Source organism: Rhinolophus sinicus, linkage group LG04, assembly GCF_036562045.2.
Source record: "Rhinolophus sinicus isolate RSC01 linkage group LG04, ASM3656204v1, whole genome shotgun sequence".
Taxonomy (NCBI): Eukaryota; Metazoa; Chordata; class Mammalia; order Chiroptera; family Rhinolophidae; genus Rhinolophus; species Rhinolophus sinicus.
The window spans coordinates 100,195,096-100,215,039 of record NC_133754.1 but is presented as its reverse complement, the minus strand read 5'-3'; the positions used below and the strand labels follow the sequence as shown (position 1 = coordinate 100,215,039).

Genomic DNA, 19,944 nt, shown 5'->3' with positions numbered 1-19,944 from the left:
AGGAGCTAGGACTTGTTGAAAATTCCAGCCTCTCCGGGTGGTAAACAATACCGAAATTAAGAAATGACTTCTGAGCAAATCTCACATCTGGGCCGCTGTCAGGAAAACATGGTCTACTGATGAAACCAAAGATGTGCTTGTAAAATACTTAGACAAGAAGACTTCAGAAAGCTCTCAGGCAGTGCCTTAAATAATTGTTAAATCATAAGGCTTCAAAGAAGGTTAAGGTTACTATCCCTTAATAGCGGGAGAAGAAGCCCAAGGTAGAGAAAGTCTGATTTTCAAGTGAGTCTTGGGTGTGGCTTTTGTCAAATGGAGTGAATCCAATAATATTCATAAGAGACTCACAAAAATTTTAAGAGAATTATACCATCAGAAATACTGCCAGCTTAGACTGAAACAGTCAAGAGACAATACTAAATGAAAAGAGGTCTTTTAGACATCCAAACTTCTACATGAAACAGGTTGAGAAAAACCCTAAAATGCAAACCTTTTATTGAAAAGGAAGAATAAGAGAGCAGAACCAAGAGCCACAAAAAGTCATTTCCAGAGAGTAGTACAACTTAGTCCTAATCAAGGAACCACCAACATGTGTCCTGCTGTACTTCAGAATTGCTATAGGCCAGTGACTCCTGTCACTACTGTGTTTCCCCGGAAATAAGACCTAGCCGGATGATCAGCTCTAATGTGTCCTTTGGAGCAAAAATTAATATAAGACCTGGTTGTATTTTACTATATATAACACTGGGTCTTATATAATATGATATGATATGATATGATTATAATATGATATGATTATAATATAATATAATAAATATTGGGTCTTATATTAATTTTTGCTCCAAAAGACGCATTAGAGCTGATTGTCTGGCTAGGTTTTATTTTCAGGGAAACACAGTACGTGCCTCACATTATGCCCCCTTTTAAATAGGCAGAGTCTATTGAAATTATCCTATGCCTATCCCACCACTGTCTATTGGTGGAGGGGAAATTTTATCTCTTTATATCACAGGATTTTAGTTCAAGAACTGTATTCAAGGAGCTGTACTTAACTGTACTTAAGCATTTTCATTCACTCCTGGACCTGATTCAGATGATGCCATTTTGGATGTTGAGCTGATGTTGTAAAGGATGTGACTTTTGGATCCATCAACAGGGGTTAGCGTTTTCTGCATGTAGGAAGGGCATAAATCATTGCAAGCCAGAGAGCAGACTGTGGTAGCCAGCCTCCCAGATGCCAGGCCCCTGCAATGATCTTCCCCTCCTAGCATTCAGACCCATGCGTAATTCCCTCCCACTGTGAGCCAAGGTGACTTGTGTGACTAGTAGAATCCTGAGGGTGTGAAATGTCTTACATTACATTGTAAAAAACATTGCAGCTTCCTCCTTGGTTTCTTGGATTGCTCACTTTGGGGAAGCCAATCACCGTGTTATAACACTCCAGCCGCTTTGTGTAGAGAGAAGACCCACGTGGAGGGAAATGAGGCCTTCTGCCAACAGCCAGTACCATTTGTTAGCTATGTGAGTGAGCCACCTTGGGAATGGGTCCTCTAGCCTCTAGCTTTCATATGATTGCATGAGATTGCAGCTCAGCTAATATCTGACTCTCTGGATCTGAGCACAAGGCCCAGTTCAATGGAGCAATCTCTCCACCAGAACCATGATGTCTCAGATTCACATAGGGACTGCCCTAGTTTAAGCTCTAAAAGTCCCAGATCTTGGGAAACCCCTCAGTCTCTAACCAGACTAACCAGGATGGCTGATTAGTATATAGCTCCCAGGCTTAACTAGAAACTTCAACACTTACAAAATAGCTATGAATCTGCGTATCTGTGGAAAAGTCCCTCGGTGTGAAGAGTGATGACAATGAGAGAGGCGTGCCTAAAGTAGCAATATGGAATGAGCTGCCAGTCAGAGGGTAGGGTAAATTCTCTAACAACTGGTGATGATTTCAACACCTCAGCAAAACCAAATCATTAAAAAGAGAAGCTCCAACACTGGGACAATGAAATAGCCACATACAAAGAAATGTAGATGGACCCCCTACGCCACACCATATGTAATACCTAACTCAAAGTGGATGATAGATCCAAATTTAAGAGATAAAACTATAACACTCTTAAGGAAACACAGACATAAACCTTCACGAACTTGAGTTAGGGTAAGCCTGTCTTAAATATGGTAGCGAAGGCATAAGCAACAAAATAAAAAAACATTGATAAATTGGACATTATCAAAATTAAAAACTTTTTTGTTTCAAAGGACTCAATTAAGAAACTGAAAAGACACCCACGGAATGGTTTTATATATATATATATATATATATATATATATATATATATATATATATATATATATATCATATATGTGATAAGGGACTTGTATTGAAAATATACAAGAAACTTTTGAAACTCAACAATAGAAAGACAACTCAGTTAAAACATGGGCAAAGGATCTGAATAGACATTTCTCCAAAGAAGACAGAAAAATGTCCAAGAAGTACATGAATTTTCCAATAAGTACGTGAGCACATGCTCAACATCTTTAGTCATTAGGGAATTACAAATCAAAAACCACAATGAGATACCACTTCACATTAAGACACAGAATAAAAAGGCAGATAATAACAGAGTTGGAGCGCTTCTGGAAAAATTAGAATCCTCAACCACAGATGGTGGGAATATTTTTGGTATGACTACTTTGGAAAAGAGTCCGACAATTCTTTAAAAGGTTAAACACAGAATTATCTACCATGTGATCCAGCAATCCCACTCTTAGGGATATACCCAAAAGAGAAAAAATATCTACACAACTGCTCATGTACATAAATGTTCATGCTCACATTTATAATAGGCAAAAAGTGGCTAAACAACCCAAATGTCCACTAACTGGTAAATTTATAAATAAATTGTGACATATCCATACAACGGAATATTGTTCAGCAATAAAAAGGAATTGTTATGGATTGAATTGTGTTCCCCAAAATGTGTATGTTGAAGCCCTAACACCCCAATATGACTGTATTTGGAGACAGACCTTTAAGGAAATAAAGATTCAATGAGGTCATAATAGGACCTTAATCTGATAGGACTGGTGTCCCTATAAGAAGACGAAGAGACACCAGAGATCTCTCTCTCTCTCCACATGCACAAAGAAAAGACCATGTGAGGGTATAGTGAGAAGGTGGCCATCTGCAAACCAAGGAGAGAGATCTCACCAGATACCCATCCTACTGGTACCTTGATCATGAACTTCCAGCCTGAAGAACTGGGAGAAAATAAATTGCTGTCGTTTTAGCCCCTCAGTCTGTGGAATTCTGTTACCACAGCCGGAGCAGACTAACACAGGACTGAAGTACTGCTACGTGCTATGAATTGGATGAACTTTAAAAACATTATGGCAAGTGAAAAGAGCTGGACACAAAAAGCCACGTTATATGACTCTGTTATGTGAAATGTCCAGAATAGGCAAATCTATAGAGACAGAAAGTAGAGTAACGGCTGCCAGGCGCAGGGGTTTGGGGAGAAATGAGGAGTACCTGATAATGGGTACAGGGTTTCTTCCTTTTTAAAGTCATGAAAATGTTCTAACATTGATTGTAGTGATGGTTGTTCAACTCTTTGAACACACTTAAAACCACGGAATTTACACTTTAATTTAGTAAATTGTACAGTATATGAATTACATCCCAGCAAAGCTATTATTTAACAGCGAGACAGAGAGTACTAGAGCTAGCTAGCTCGTTAACTAGTTCCCAGGAAGAAAAGCAAACAGACAAAATAGAAGATAAAGAAAATTAGGTGGGAGATCAGCCCCTCTCAACCCAAAAGACAGATGACTAAAACAGAGGCACTTATAGTGTCAGCAAGTAGCAGAGCCATTTGATACTAGCTTGGGGGTCAGAGAATGAAAACTGCCCCATAAGAGTAAAAATGCAGAAGTAGGAGAAAGAAGAGAAGGAGAATAGAACTGCACATCCACTGGCTTCAGTCAGTTCAGCTGAGTTAAAGAAACACCAATAGAACATACACCGGACTCATGCTAGATCTTGCAAAATAAAAAGAAATGAGACCTAGTCCCTGCTGATACAAGCAACAGACACACACGTAGAAAATCACAATAACGTGTGCTCAGTGTTGTGACACGGGCAAGAACCAGAGCTGGGGGAGCACAAAGTCGGGAGCCCTAAACCCAGACTAGGCTGGTCAAGGAATGGGCTCTTGAAGGGGTAAACTTGAGCTGGGTCGTAAAGGAGTGAAATTAGGAACAGAGAAGGGAAGAGGTCTGGGAGTGGACAGGTAGGCTGGAAGAACTCGACTGACACAAGGGTCCTTGGTTCTCTCTCCTGACAGCCATGTAGAGCCACTAAAGAATACTGCAGGCAGGAGAACAGGGACTGATGTGCTGGATGGACGATGGGTCTGAGAGGGGTAAGACTGGTAGCAGGGAAAGCTGCTGGGAGCCAGCAGGTAAGGAGAGAAGTCTGATGTCTGAGAGCGAGATGCAGTAGAGCCAACGTATTCAAGTTACAAAAGCAGCAGGTCTCGGTGATTGATTAGTGGAAGGGGAGGGGAGAAAGGTTTAATCTGCTGTTATAGAGACAAGAAAAGACCTACATACCTGAAAAATCTCCAAGGGAACCACTGTAGGCAAGCCATGGCCCACTGGCATCATGCACACCTGAAAATACAATTTGTAGGAACTTTAGGAAAATCCTTGTCACTTCAAAAAGAACATAGCAAGCTTTGGTCAGAAGAGCCCATGGAAGGCTCTCCCACAGAGTGACTGGGCAGCCTGTGGGTCACTCCCACCATCAGCAAAGCAGACCCCAGAAGGGCACTCAGTGAAGAAGAGAAGGGTGGATGCGATGCCTGAGAGGCCAGGGCGCAAGTGGATGGAGGGGAGGCTTAAATCCTACGCTTTTGATAAAAACTCAGTCTAGTCAAAGGTAAAGGGCAAAAGCACTCAAGAAAAGCTCTTGCTAACCTCCTTACAGATGTGTCCATAATCTAGGACTGATGAGCAGAAGAAAAACTGCACATGGTGGCTCACTGGCATTATTTACTATCCAGGCCAGAAAGGGGAGCTACTGTGTTTCCACGAAAAAGACCTAACTGGAAAATAAGCCCTAGCATGATTTTTCAGGATGACATCCCCTGAACGTAAGCACTAAAGTGTCTTTTGGAGCAAAAATTAATTTAAGATCCGGTTTTATTTCTGGGGAAACACGGTAGTAAAACCTCTTTGGTGTGTTAACGTTTTTGGAGTTGTGAAGAGAGTGGTCTAAGGTTAAAAACAGAACCCTGTGCTAAATGAGCAATAAATAATCTGCAAAACCAAATAAATCTATAAAGTCTCTTTAATTGAGGCCCAAACTTCAAGTTTTACTTTCTTATAAGAATCTAAAAAGCTGAGATTAAAACTAGATTAGTAGAATAACCAGCATCTGAGGATCTGCTTTTGCATGTCGGTTTAGATCTTGTTATATCACCTACAGCGATTGCATTTCACCCATCACAGATATCCAGTGACTTACTTTCCACTATATTAGACTACAACAACCACGAGAGAGAGTTGACCTATCTACACATATTCGGTCAGTGTATAAATGACGCAAAGCCTGTGTGTACGGGAAGGGAATGAGAGGGGTAGGGTTAGGAAGGGTGTGAAAAGAATGCTACCAGCAGAAGGAAATGAGCAGAAGGTACAATGATGTAAATACTGCTAATGTCATACTTCTGCTGTTGGACAGATCTACTTATAAACAGGAGCTGGTTAAAGGATATGTCAAGTACAGGTGACCTTGTACTAGCACATCTGACAGAATTTCATGAGTTGGTCAATTATTTTTAACTGATTATATATCTATTGATGCTGCTCAACTGCTGTGTTATTAATGTGGGCTGATAAATCCCCGGGGTCCTATTTACACTTGGGATCTTCAGGGAAATCATCAGAGGCTCAAAGCTAATCAAAAGGAACAATCTTTTCATGAGCAAATGCAGATGAATCATCTGTTTTCTGATGAATGACTTTAGCATTTCAAAATCAAAGAGAAAGTAAAGCAGTTGCTTTATTTGCTAAGGAAAAAACTCAGAAAATTATCATGTGGTGACATAACATGACTTTTCCGTGCTTTTACAATACAGATTTCCATGCTTTTAAAACACAGTACTTTTTACAATGAAACAGATTCATTTTACAATACTGGGCAGCACCCTAAGAGGTGCTGGTGATCAACACTGAGTAGATTTAAGTAGAAGACAAGACTGCAGTTCAAGGTGGGAGACAGAACACAGGTATTTTTAGCCTTTCTGATCAAAGATGTCATAAAATGACAGTAACTCAATTTTTAAGAGATACAGTTAATAATAATAACAGCTAATATTTTTTGAGTTATTTGTATTAAGTGCTTTATATATTTGAACCTAGAACAACAGAGAGAAAAGAGACACACTTACTGAGCCAGCTGTTGCAGCAGTTTCTGGAACACCGAGCACAGATGGTGGCCCCTGACTGATGGCCAGAGGAGAAGCGCAGCCCACAGCGCACATGAGAGCAGTGGAGAAGAAGCAGCCCACTGACCTCCCAACCTGGACAGCCAGAGGCTCAGGGGCACTGATCCCAGGGAAAGAGTAGTGTGACTGGGCTGAAAAATGGGGGAGAGGTGTTCACCCCACCCCACCAGCCCCCTCATCCAGGCATGGAGTGGTCAGTACCCAGGTACTTGCCTCCACCTCCCCACCTCCTGCCAAGTCCTAGGGAGAGAGGAAATAGACTTCTAATAAATTTGAGCAAATGAACTCCAAGTTCATCCAACTCAATAATAATTTGAGAACATCTTCCAGCATAAAACAAACAACAAAAAGATTTTAAGAAACAAAGAAGATTTGCAGACATTACCCTTAGTAATATTTTTACTGATATTTCCCCTCAGGCAAGGGAAGTAAGAGAAAAAAATAAACATATGGGATTACATAAAACCAAAAAGTTTTTTCACAGCAAAGGAAACCATCAATAAAACAAAAAGGCATCCTACTGAATGGGAGAAGATATTTGTCAATATACATCTGATAAAGGGTGTCATGCAGGGTTTTACGCGGGGTCTCAGCTCCTGCTCCCCACATAAGAACGCAGGATATGGTGAAGCCAAAAAGGAACACCCACGGAGCCATAGATAGGGGAGTCATACCACTATGTTCTCACTGGTGGCCGGGCAAGATACATGAAGTAGGGTCCACACAATCTGCAATCTGCCGTCCACTTTTCCGCCTGCCAACCAGCCAACCACCCAACGCAGTCACGGCAGTTACATCAGCAGCCAGTTGGCCAACCGGCTACAGCCAACGGCCAACCACCACCTGAGCCAACACCCCACACACACACACATGAGGCCGAGAGCCTGGAAACTGCTCTCTGGGACTCTGACCCCACAGAGGTTAACATCCAAAATTTATAAAAACTCATTCAACTCAACACCAAAAAAACAAACCAATAAAAAAATGGTCAGAGGACATGAAGAGACAGTCTTCTAAAAAGGACATACAGATGGCAAACAAACATGAAAAAATGCTCAACCTCACTAACCATCAGAGAAATGCAAATAAAATAATGCAATAAGATACCACCTGTCATGCGGGGAGACCCTGCTTGCTGCGCCATTTGTCGTGGAGGGCGTCCTGCGGGGTCTCTCGTCCCGCTCCCCACACAAGAACGCAGGACATGGTGAGGCCAAAAAGGAACACCCACGGAGCCATAGGTAGGGGAGTCATACCATTACAGTCTCACTGGAGGCTGGGTTCACTGGACGTGCAACCTGCTGTCCATTTTCTCTGCAACCGACCGACGACTCTCCTCCACTCTCCTCCTGTCTCCTCGGCTCTCCTTCGTAGCCGCAGCAGTTATATTAGTGGCCAATGGCTCAATGGCCACAGCGGACGGCCAATCAGCCACAGCTGATGGCCATCTACTACCCGAGCCAGCACCCCTCCACGTGAGGCTGAGAGCCTGTAAACTACTTTCTGGGGCTCTGCCCCCACACCACCTCACCCTAATCAAAATGGCTATCATCAATAAATCAACAAACAACAAGTGCTGGCGAGGATGTGGAGAAAAGGGAACCCTCGTGCACTGCTGGTGTGATTGCAGATTGGTGCAGCCACTATGGAAATCAGTGGAGGTATCTCAAAAAACTGGAAATGGAACTACCATATAACCCAGCAATTCCACTCTTAGGTATCTATCAAGAGAAATCCAAAACACTGATTCGAAAAAATTTATGCACCCTGTGGGGGCAGAGCCCCAGAAAGTAGTTTCCAGGCTCTCGGCCTCACATAGACAGGTGCTGGCTCAGGTAGTAAATGGCCATCAACTGTGATTGCATGGCCATCAACTGTGGCTAGTTGGCCGTCAGCTGTAACCAGTGAGCCATTGGCCACTAATATAACTGCTGTGGCTGTGCTAGCAAGAAGAGGAAGAATGGGGGCTAGCAAGAAGATGGTGGCTGGGCTGGCAAGCGTGGATGGCGGTTTGCGGACAGTGTGGATCCAGCCTCCAGTGAGAGTATAGTGCCGCCAGAGAGAATATAGTGGTATGACTCTGTCGTGCAGGAGACCCTGCTCGCTGCGCCATCCGTCATGCGGGGCAGCCTGCGGGGTCTCTGCTCCCACTCCCCACACAAGAACGCAGGATATGGTGAGGCCAAAAAGGAACACCCACGGAGCCATAGGTAGGGGAGTCATACCACTATATTCTCGCTGGTGGCTGGGTTGGAGAAACAGGAAACAGGAGCCATATAATTCTCAACCCTCATTGCTCCGCTTGCAGGCTCAGCCACCATCTTCTTGCTAGCCCCCATTTTTCTCCTCTTCTCTTTCTGCTAGCGTAGCCACAGCAGTTATATTAGTGGCCAATGGCTCACTGGTTACAGCTGACGGCCAACTAGCCACAGCTGATGGCCATGCAATCACAGTTGGCCATTTACTACCTGAGCCAGCACCTTTCTATGTGAGGCCGAGAGCCTGGAAACTACTTTCTGGGGCTCTGCCCCCACTACTCCCCCATCTATGGCTCCGTGGGTGTTCGTTTTTGGCCTCACCATATCCTACGTTATGTGGGGAGCGGGAGCAGAGACCCCACAGGGTCCCCTGCATGACAAATGGCGCAGCGAGCAGGGTCTCCCGCACGACACACCCTTATGTTTATTGCAGCACTATTCACAATAGTCAGGACATGGAAATAACCGAAATGTCCATCAATAAACAATTGAATAAAGAAACTGTGGTACATTTATACAATGGAATATTACTCGGCTATAAAGAAGAATGAAATCTTACCATTTGCAACAATATGGATGGACCTAGAGAACATTATGCTAAGTGAAATAAGTCAGACAGAGAAAGACAAATACCATATTATCTCACTTATGTGTGGAATCTAAAGAAAAGAATAAATGAACAAACTAATCAGAAACACTCAGAGATATAGAGGAAAAACCGAGGATTGCTAGATGGGACGGGGTGGATGAGGGAGAAGGTGATGGGATTAGAAAGCACAGTCGGTAACCACAAGATTGCCACGGGGATACAAAAGACAGTTTGGGGAATATAATTAATAATGTTGTAAAGATTTGTATAGGGTATCCGATGGACACTTGTCTTATTAGGGAGACCACTTCATGTGCGGTGTAGGTGCCTGATCACTGCAGTGCACACCTGAAGCTGAAGCTGAATAATAATGAATGTCAACTATAATTATGTGTGTGCGTGTGTGTATATATATATATGTATATGTGTAAATATATATATATATGTATATATATATATGTATATGTGTAAATATATATATATATATATATATATATATATATATATATATATATATATATATAGTCACAGGAAGTGGAGTACAGCATAAGGAATAGAGTCAGTGGAACTGTAACAGCGATATACGATGTCAGAGGGGTAGTAGATTGAGGGAGGGGTGTTATCACTTCGTGAGGGGTGTAAATGTCTAACTATTACATTGTTTTGTATACCTGAAACTAATAATAATAAAAAAGAAACAAACAAAGAAGAAAACTGCCCCTCAGGATATACAGAGAATTCGAGCAACAAAATATATCTTTACAAACATCTAATTAGTATCGTCAGAGAAATTTGGGGTGATAATGCTACAATAAAATAAAGAACAATACATTGTGAAAGAAGCAATCAGAAGCCTTGAAAGCATTCTTGAAATTAAAAATAGCAAAACAACAATTCAACAGAAGAGTTAGAAAATAAGTCCTGTAAGATTGTCTGAAATGAAGGAAACCATGAGGTAAGAAAAAATACACACAACTAATCACTTTGGGAGGTTCATACACCAAACCGCACAAATTCCAGGAAGAGAAAACAGAAAAGTAGAAATTAACAAGAACACAAGATGATTGCCCAGAGCTGAAGGTGGACGCGAGTCTTCAAGCTGAGGATTTAACAACTGCCTAGCAAGATCAATCAATCCCTCCCCCTCTCTCTGAGTCTGTCTGTTTCCCACCCTCTTTCTCTGTCTCTCTTCCTCTCCTCTCTCCCTGGTGCACATATGCATGCATACACATTCTCTCTCTCTCTCTCTCTCTCTCCCTGTCTCTCTCTCTCTCTCTGTCTCTCTCTCTCTCTCTGTCTCTCTCTCTCTGTCTCTCTCTCTCTCTCTCTCTCTCTCTCTCTCTCTCTCTCTCTCTCTGTCTGTCTTTCTCTGTCTCTCTCTCTCTCTCTCTCTCTCTCTCTCTCTCTCTCTGTCTCTCTCTCTCTCTCTCTCTCTCTCTCTCTCTCTCTCTCTCTCTCTCTGTCTCTCTCTCTCTCTCTCTCTCTCTCTCTCTCTCTCTCTCACACACACACACACACACACACACACACACACACAATTTTTAAAACACCAAGAGAAGCTTCTAAAGCTTTCAAAGAGAAAAAAATTTCAGGTATCCTACAAAAGAATATTTGTCAAACTAGCATCAGGTTTCTTTTGAGCAACACTGGAAGTCTTTACGTTTTGAAAGAAAATCATTTTCAATCTAGAAAGTGATATTTAATCTAGTGAATGCAAACAAAAGACAGTTTCGGAAATGCACAAACTCCGCTAGTTTGCTTTCCTCGAACTCTTTCTTAGGAAATGGCTGAGGATGTGGTCCAGCGAAACAAACAAGGAAACCAAGAGGTAGAACACACGGACCCAGAAGTTCCAGAAGAACAACATGAAGTCGAGAAGGCCAACAGGAGCTGCAGGATCAAACATCTGAGAGGGAGAGACGAAAGGGCATCCCCAAATAGAAAGCTGAGGACACGGGAGCGAACGGGAAACACTGCACGATTCCTTCCCTCACTCCAGTTGAGACTCCACCTACCCAAACCTCTCAATAGTCTTCAACTTCTGAACCTATGCTTTGAAGTCATGTTGTTATATGGTTTTGGATTAAGGGAGGAGAAGAACGTATAAAGATAAGGTTACAGCCCTTTCCGTACTATGTCAATCCAGGGAGATGAGCTTCACCTGTACCAGTGCTGGGTACTCACACACAATGATAATTCAGACAGATGTCTTCAGATTCCACAACCACCAAGGTCAACGATAACAGGACAAAGAAGTCTAGATTATTCATCCTCATCTTTACTCTCATTTTAAAAAGCAAACAGATGGATCCGCTAATCACAAGGGCTACACCCTTCAGCTGAGTCCCATTAGAATTAGTAGTGAATTTTGGCATGGAGAGTTGAGCGAGGGCTGACATTACTCTTCCTTGCTTTTCATTCTTTATTTTCCCTTCTAATCTCCTTTGATATGAATGTGACTCACAGGTTTAGGGAGATAGTCAAATCCACCTTCTAAAACCCATCTATTTCTCTCCACCCCGCTCCCCACTACTACCCCGGCTGGGCAGTCGTTTCTGGTGTCCTGCAAACAGCCTCCTCAAGGGTGTCTGTCTCCAATCCTTCTACCCCACCCCACCCCATGCCTGTCCCTCACTTCGTTCTCCAAACTTTAGTCCAGCTGTATTTTTAAAAAGGAAATATGATCATATCAGCCCCTTGCTTGATACCTCTTCACGCTGCCATTTTTATGATGTCGGCCTGCTTAATGCCTCTTAACAGCCCCGTCTTGCTCTGCAGGTAAAAGGCAAATTCTTTAACACAGCTTGAGATGTCATTACAATCTTCCGGCTTTTTCCTCATCCTTTCCCGACACTACATTCACGTCACACCAACCTTCACCTGTACCATTGCCTCTGCCTGGAGTACCCTTTCTTCCACTCCCACCATTTCCTCATCCCTCATCCCACGCCTCAAATCCTTTGCCCTGCATGCTATGTTATATCTGAGAAACTTTCCTGGACCCCAGCTTGAGTTAGTTCCCTTCCTACATTCTCCTGAGCTCAGAAGACTTTGCCGTCACAGCATTCAATCACACTGTTTCGTAATTGCCTGTGGGATCTCTTCTATCACGTTCGTGGTTATATCCTCAGGCCTAAAACAACTTGACACATAGTAGGTGCTCAATGAATATTTATTAATATACAAACAATCTTTGTCCAAATAAATAGAACAATAGTTATTACACCTGTGCTCACCCCAGAGCCACTGAAGGTGATTTGCTGGGTCTGGGCTGTGGAAACTTGCATTTTTAAAATAAATTTCTCCAGGGCATTTTTATGCATGCTCAGTTGCAATGACAGTAAGCCAAAGATAAAACAGCTTTGTTTGCTGAATGCACAGTAAAAAGACAGGCATTGTCAATGTCAATTTCAACAGTATTAGAATAAAGTGAACTCCAAAATAGGTCCCATGGTCATCCAGGGTCATTAAGACAACAAAGGAACTGTAATTAGGCTGTGTTCTCTTTTACCATCTCAGTAATTCACCTGTTTGTCTTCTGGGGATGTTTTCCCATATGATTTAAATCTTCCTTGGTAGATGCTATAGTTCTCATGAAACTAAGTAAGACAATGATAAAAATAGTGAAGTGGACGTTAGGTGATGTCACTAAACTGTTCTCATTCTTAACATAGGAATCAACACTTCACCCACTCTGCTTTCCATCTATTCCTCTTCTCCTTGGTCTTGGAAGAATCAATGTTCACTTTCTATTCCAAGGTTCAGGCTTCTGCATGTCATCTCCATCTCGTGATTTACCATCCTCCGGGGGGCTTTGTTCTAACAGCTAACCCTCAACTTCTCTCCACAGGCCAATCTCTCTCCCTCTAATTTCAAACAAGTTCCAATCTCTCCCACCACACTCTCAAAAACAAAACAAAACTCAACCCTGCTTCCCCTCCAGCTGGCACCCATGGCTCTTTTCTCCATCGGTACATTTTTAGAAACTGCAGTCTATTCTCATTGCTTCCACTTCCACACTTTTCATTCACTTCTCAACCTTCTAATATGTGAGTTCCACCCCCACGTTTTACTAAAATTGCTTGTTCAAAACTAGGTCACCAACTGTTTCCTAATTTCCAATCCCAACAGCCTCTTTGCATTTTCACTTGTCCTTTCTTCTGCGAGACAGTTTTGACCATTTTCTACTTTGGAAACTCCCTCTCCCTTACACTCAAAATACTACGTTTTCCTGGGCCCCCTGCCCACCCACCCTACAGTGTTCTGTCTCTCGCAGGCTTCTTTCCTCAATTATTGCTTAAATGTGGGTATAAAGCTCCCTTCTTGACATTTTCCTTCCTCCACCCCCTCTCTCTCCCTGAATCTGCTCATCCATTCTCACAACTTCATCTCTCATCCAGGGTGTAATGTCCTTTTATCTTTGGCTCAGACTTCTTTGCAGCGCCAATGTCTGCCCTTTGGAAAATCTACCAAATGTCCCCTAGGAAACTCACTTTGCATGTGTCACATAAGTAACTGTCCACCACCAGCATCCATCCTAAAAAACATCCTCTTGCTCCCCACTACTGAGTCTACTATAAGGGATCCAAATCACCCAAACTGATGGCCTCTCTCTAACAGGCATGTAACTTCATCCATTCTCCACCTGGCAACTCCTATTTATCCTTCAAAATTCGGCTTAACTCACCTCATTCATAAAATCTTTCTAGGGCCCTGATGTGCCTGACTGAGTTGGGTACCCCTCCTCATAAGTTTATAACGTACTTCTCTCTTCCTGTCGTAATTACTAATTTATCTCTCCATATCCCCACAAAGTCATGGACTATACATTTCATCTGTGTATCCTGAACACATTGACAGGCATCTGGCCCACAATGGGTCCTCAGAAAATCTTTGTTGAATAGCTGAATAAATAAAGAAATAAATGAATGGGGCCCCCAAGATTTTTGGTCAAGATGGCAGAGAAGGTAAATGCTGGACTCACCTCCTCTCAGGACCACATCAAAATTACACCTACATTTCAGAACGAACTTCACTGAAAACTGCCTGAAGTCTAGCTGAATAGAAGTCCTATAACTAAAGACATGCAGAAGAAGCCACCTCCATGCTGGTAACAGGGGCAGAGATGCAGAACAAGCTGGTTCCATACTTGCATGTGACCTTTAAAAAGCAGGATGGATAGTTTGGCTGTGGAGGACCCCCCACCCCAAGGAGCAAAGGGTCCCAACCCCACACCAGGCCCCCCAGGCCAGGCTTCCAGTGCTGGGAAGAGGAGTCCCCACAACTTCTGGCTGTGAAAACTATCAAAGATGGTGGCTAAGTGAGAAGATGGTGGCTACAGTCCCAGGTGTTCCTTTTAAAGGGCTCATGCACAGACTTACTCACTGATGGACTCACTTATTCTGAGCTCCAGGGCTGCAATAGCAGCTCAAAAGGTGCCATGACCATACAGGGAGGAACTAAACTGTCTGGCCTCATTATGAGGGCTGGAGAGGCAGCTTTATCCTAGACAGAAGTGCTGGCCGAAGCCACTGCTCATTTGCTGAGCTGTCTCCATTCCCCACATGCAGACATAGGTGGCTGCCATATCTGAGTCTCCATCAACCTGGCTAACACCGTTAGCCCTGTTCTGCTGATTCCCTGAAATGCCACCCAACCCAAATTCTGGGTTCCCCCAAGCCACTTCCAGTGGCTTTTCCATACCAACAGCTTGTCTTGGCTCATGCTCCAGACTTTCCTAAAATCTCTCAATGGTTCACAAACTCCAAACAAGAAGCACCTGGTCTCTTGTGCCCTGTACCTCTTGCTGAGCATCCTCAAGTGTGGTGTTGGCAGCTGCTGCTCTCGGTTCACAGCTTTGCCTCTCCCAGGCACCTCTAAGCCCAGCACTAGTGGCTGCCATCTGAAGATCACTTTGAGGCTCATATCAAGTGGCCCAAGGGAGAGCACAGGCAGTGGCTGGCCTTGGCCTGCACCAGACGCCCTTCAAAGAGGCCCCAGAACCAACCCACCTGATGCCCAGCTTCAGACCACACACCAGAGCACCACCCAACTGCCTCTACAAATGAGACACCTAAAGGGAGGACTAGGCAGGCACCAGAGCTCTGCTAACATGAATTTTGCTCCATAGGGTCAGCTCCTGCACAATAGTTCCTCTACTATAGTCATAGCCAGTCCTCACAACCAATCAGCCTGAGGGTCAGTACCTCCCACAGACATGCAAACAGTGACCGAGGCTCAACTACAATAAGAGGTCACACACAACCCACACAATGGACACACCTGCAGAACCCAGTTCTGGTGACCATGGAGACTGCGCCACTTGGCCCCACAGGACACCTACTACATAAGACCACTCTACTAACTGGGAGACATAGCAGCACTACCTAATACATAGAAACAAACACAGGGAGGCAGCCAAAATAGGGAGATAAAGAAACATGTTCCAAATAAAAGAACAAAACAAAGCTCCAGAAAAAGAACTAAACAAAATGGAGACAAACAATCCACCAAATGCAGAGTTCCAAACACTGGTTATAAGGATGCTCAATGATCTCAGGGAGAACTTCAACAAAGAAATAGGAAATATAAAATGGAGATAGAAAACATAAAAAAGAACCAGTCAGAAAGAAATAAAGAATACAATAATTGAAATGAAGAATACATTGGAGGGAATCAGCAGTACATTAGATGAAGCAGGAGACTGAATCAGCAATTTAGAAGATAAGGTAGCAGAAAATATCCAACCAGAACAGAAAAAAAAAAAAAAAAAAAGATTTTTAAAACAATGAGAACAGTTTAAGGGGCCTCTGGGACAACATCAAATGTACCAACATTCGCATTATGGGGGTACCAGAAGAAGAGAGAGAGCAAGGAATAAAAACCTATTTGAAGAAATAATGATGGAAAACTCTCCTAACCTGGTAAAGGAAATAGACATACAAGCCCAGGAAGTGCAGAGAGTCCCAAACAAGATGAATCCAAAGAAGCCCACACCAAGACACATCATAACTAAAATGCCAAAGGTTAAAGACAAAGAGAGAATCCTAAAAGCAACAAGAGAAAAGCAGTAACTTCCCTACAAGGGAGCTCCCATAAGACTGTCATCTTATTGTTCAACAGAAACTTTGCAGGCCAGAAGGGATTGGCAGGAAATAGTCAAAGTGATGAAAAGCAATGATATGCAACCAAGATTACCCTACCCAGCAAAGCTATCGTTTAGAATCGAAGGACAGATAAGGAGCTTCCCAGACAAGAAAAACCTAAAGGAGTTCATCACCATTAAACCAGTATTACAAGGAAAGCTAGAGGGATTTCTTTAAGATGGAAGAGGAGGAGGAGGGGGAGGAAGAAAGGAGGAGGAGGAAAAGGAGAAAGATAAAAATATGAATAATAAAATGGCAATAACTACATGTCTGTCAACAATTACTTTCAATGTAAATGGATTAAATGCTCCAATCAAAAGACATAGGGCTGAATGGATAAGGAAATAAGACCCTTACACATGCTGCCTACAAGAGACTCACTTCAGATTGAAAGACACACATAGACTAAAGGAAAGGGATGGAAAAGATATCTCATGAAAATGGAAATGAAAAAGAAAACTGTGTAGAAATACTTATTCCAGACAAAACAAACTTTAAAAGGACCCAGTAATCCCACTTCTGGGTATTTATGTGCAAAAACCCAAAACACTATTTTGAGGGGATGTATCCATCCATCCATTCATTACAGCATTATTTACAATGGCCAAGATGTGGAGGCAGCCTGGGTGTCCACTGATGGTCAAATGGATAAAGAGGAGGTGCTACACACATACAATGGAATATTGTTCGGCCATGAAAGGGAATGGGTTCTTGCCATCTTTGGTGGCATTGATAGACCTAGAGGGTACTGTGCTGAGTAGAGCACATCAGACAAAGACAGATGCAATGTGATTTTGCTTATATGTGGAATCTAAAGAACAAAACAAACAAAGAAAGATGAAACAAACTCATAAATACAGAGAACTTGATAATTGCCAGATGGGACGGGGGTTGGAGGTGGGTGAAAAAGGTGAAGGGTTTAAGAAGTACAAATTGATTGTTACAAAGTAGTCATGGGTAGGTAGGTATAATGTAAGGGATATAGTCAATAATGTAATAACTATGTATCATGTCAGATGGTTACCAGATTTACCGAGATGATAGATGTGAGGTTGTTAGTGGGGTAGAGTGAAAAATGTGAAGGGATTAAGAAGCACAAAATAGTTACAAAATGCCATGGGGGTGTAAAGTAAAGCACAGCAAATATAGTCAGTAATATGGTAATAGCTATGTATAGTGCCAGACGGATACTAGACTAGTCAGGAGGTTACTTCTTAAATTATACAAATGTCTAACCATTATTCTGTACACTTGTAATTCATATAAAATAATATTGAATGTCAATTGTAATTGAAAATTTAAAAAAGGGGGGAAAGGTGAAGGGGAATAAGAAGCCTAAACTTCCAGGTATAAAACAAAGAAGTCTTGGGGATGTAATGTACAGCATAGGGAATATAGTCAATAATATTATCATAGTGTTGTACGGTGTCAGTTGCTGGATTTATCATGGTGATCACTTCTCTAGGTATATAAATGATGAACAGCTATGGTATTTACCTGACACTGATATAATGTTGTATGTTAGCTATATTTTAATAAAAATCTTTTTAAAAAGAAATGAAGGAATGGATCTGATCATCTCAGAGATTGGTGATTCTCTAAAACAGCCCTTGGTAGGTTGGCAGACTCTAGCCCAAAGGCTAGCCATTTGTTTTCCTAAAAAGTTTGACTGGAATACAGCCATTCCATTCACTTACATATAGTCTGTGGCTTCTTCTGCATTACAGCTGCAGAGCTGAGTAGTTGTGACAGACTGTTTGGCCCACAAAGCTTAAAATGTTTACTATATGGCCATTAATTTGCCCACCCCTGCTCCAAAACATCTCAGGACTTTATCAGCTTTCCATAATGATGAAAAAAACAACTATTATGACTTCCTCTGGTATTATTTTTAACATTTATTCAATAGATATTGATGTTATAAAACCTTCTGTTCTCATAGACTATATACATTGCAGTGGGGTGAGGGATAATAAATATATGAAAGCAAAATAAGATAATTACAGGCCCTGATAAAGACAGTGAAGGAAACCAATAGGATAATGAGTTAGAAAGTATCTAGGTAGGAAGGGGTGACTGCAGGGGGTGGAGTCAGGATAGCCTTTCTTTCTGGGGCACTGCCATTTATGTTGACACCTAGAGGAGGAGACATAGCCAGTCTTGGAGAGTGCTGGAGAAAGTGTGTTCTAGAAGGCATGATGAGTACAGAAGCCCATAGGTCAGAAAGGGGTTGGCACACCTGAGGAACTGAATGGAAGCCACTGTGGGTGATGGGTGGTGAGAAGAAAGGAAAGGACACAAACAGGTCCAAGGGAGGAGGCAGGAGGAGACCTGGCCTTGGAGCCCTTGGAGGCCAGGGGAGGTGATCTGACTGGCCGATTGCATTCTGAATGCCAGGTGCTATTCTAAGAGCTTCTATTCACCCTGTCAACAACCTAGTGCTTTAGGTGCTGTTATTACTCTCATCTTAGAGAAGAAGAAACTGAGGCTCAGAGAGGTGTGGATTGAGTAACTAATAAATCAAGAATCGGGGAGCCTAGTCTGTCTGACTCAGAGCACAAGGGCTGCCCAGAAGACTACACAGCCTCCCACCTGCTCCAGCTGAATTCTACAACATAGACACTTGACTTGAAAATTATCGTGATCACAAAATCAATATGTGCCATCGTGATCACAAAATCAATATGTGCCATTCTAAAAATCTGGAAAAGATGACAAAGGACAAAAACCACAATCATCTCTTGCTTACACTACAGTAGTGGTTTCCTCACTAGCCTCTCAGGCCTTTTCACATTCCTTATCCATACTGCTGCTCGTAACTGTCTCTTCAAAGTACATAATTAGGTCAATTCTCTATTTACAAATCTAAAGATTTCCAATCTCTACCAAATAAAATGAAACCCCTCCAAGCAACCTGGCACAGAAAGCCCTTCACAGTCTGGCCCAAACCTACTCATCTGGCTTTGTGTCCAATGGTGCCCGTAGAATGGATCCCTCTTTCCTAAAGAAGCCACACACTTCCATGTCTCTGCCATGTTCTTCCTGTGTGGACCTCACTGTGTCACTCTGTCCATCCCATGAATTCTTCCAGGCCCAGCTCCCATATCACCCCTCCACTTGTCAGTCAATACAGGATGAGCTGCCCCCACATTCTTTCCCTTCTAATGACACCTTCCATCAACACATCACCATGCTTTGCATGGAGCCAGTGCTGGAACGTGTGAGTTAATCCTTCACCAGGCCTCATTCTTTCTACCACTGAGCTCCACTAAAATGGGAAAAGGTAAAAGACTTACTGCCATCTGAAGGTATCCAAAAATTTCATACTAATATCCTTCATTGACACTAAATTCATGAAAAACTAAAACTAGTCTTCTAATACAAATCAGGAGGTTCAGAATCATTATATGCTTTGGCACTGAAAAGGCAAAAAC

At 42.5% G+C, this 19,944-nt stretch overlaps 1 protein-coding gene across 3 annotated transcripts in view; it reads right to left on the bottom strand.

The window, feature by feature from the left end:
* Positions 1 to 19,944, bottom strand: part of MTUS2 (microtubule associated scaffold protein 2) — a 526,534-nt gene that overhangs the window by 317,711 nt on the left and 188,879 nt on the right. For 2 of the 3 annotated variants that reach the window (XM_074330067.1, XM_074330068.1), the window contains one exon: positions 4,621 to 4,680. The exons of the other annotated variant lie outside the window; for it this stretch is intronic. In XM_074330067.1, coding sequence (XP_074186168.1) covers positions 4,621 to 4,680 — 60 coding nt within the window. The remainder of the gene's footprint in view (positions 1 to 4,620; positions 4,681 to 19,944) is intronic. 3 annotated transcript variants of the gene reach the window in all.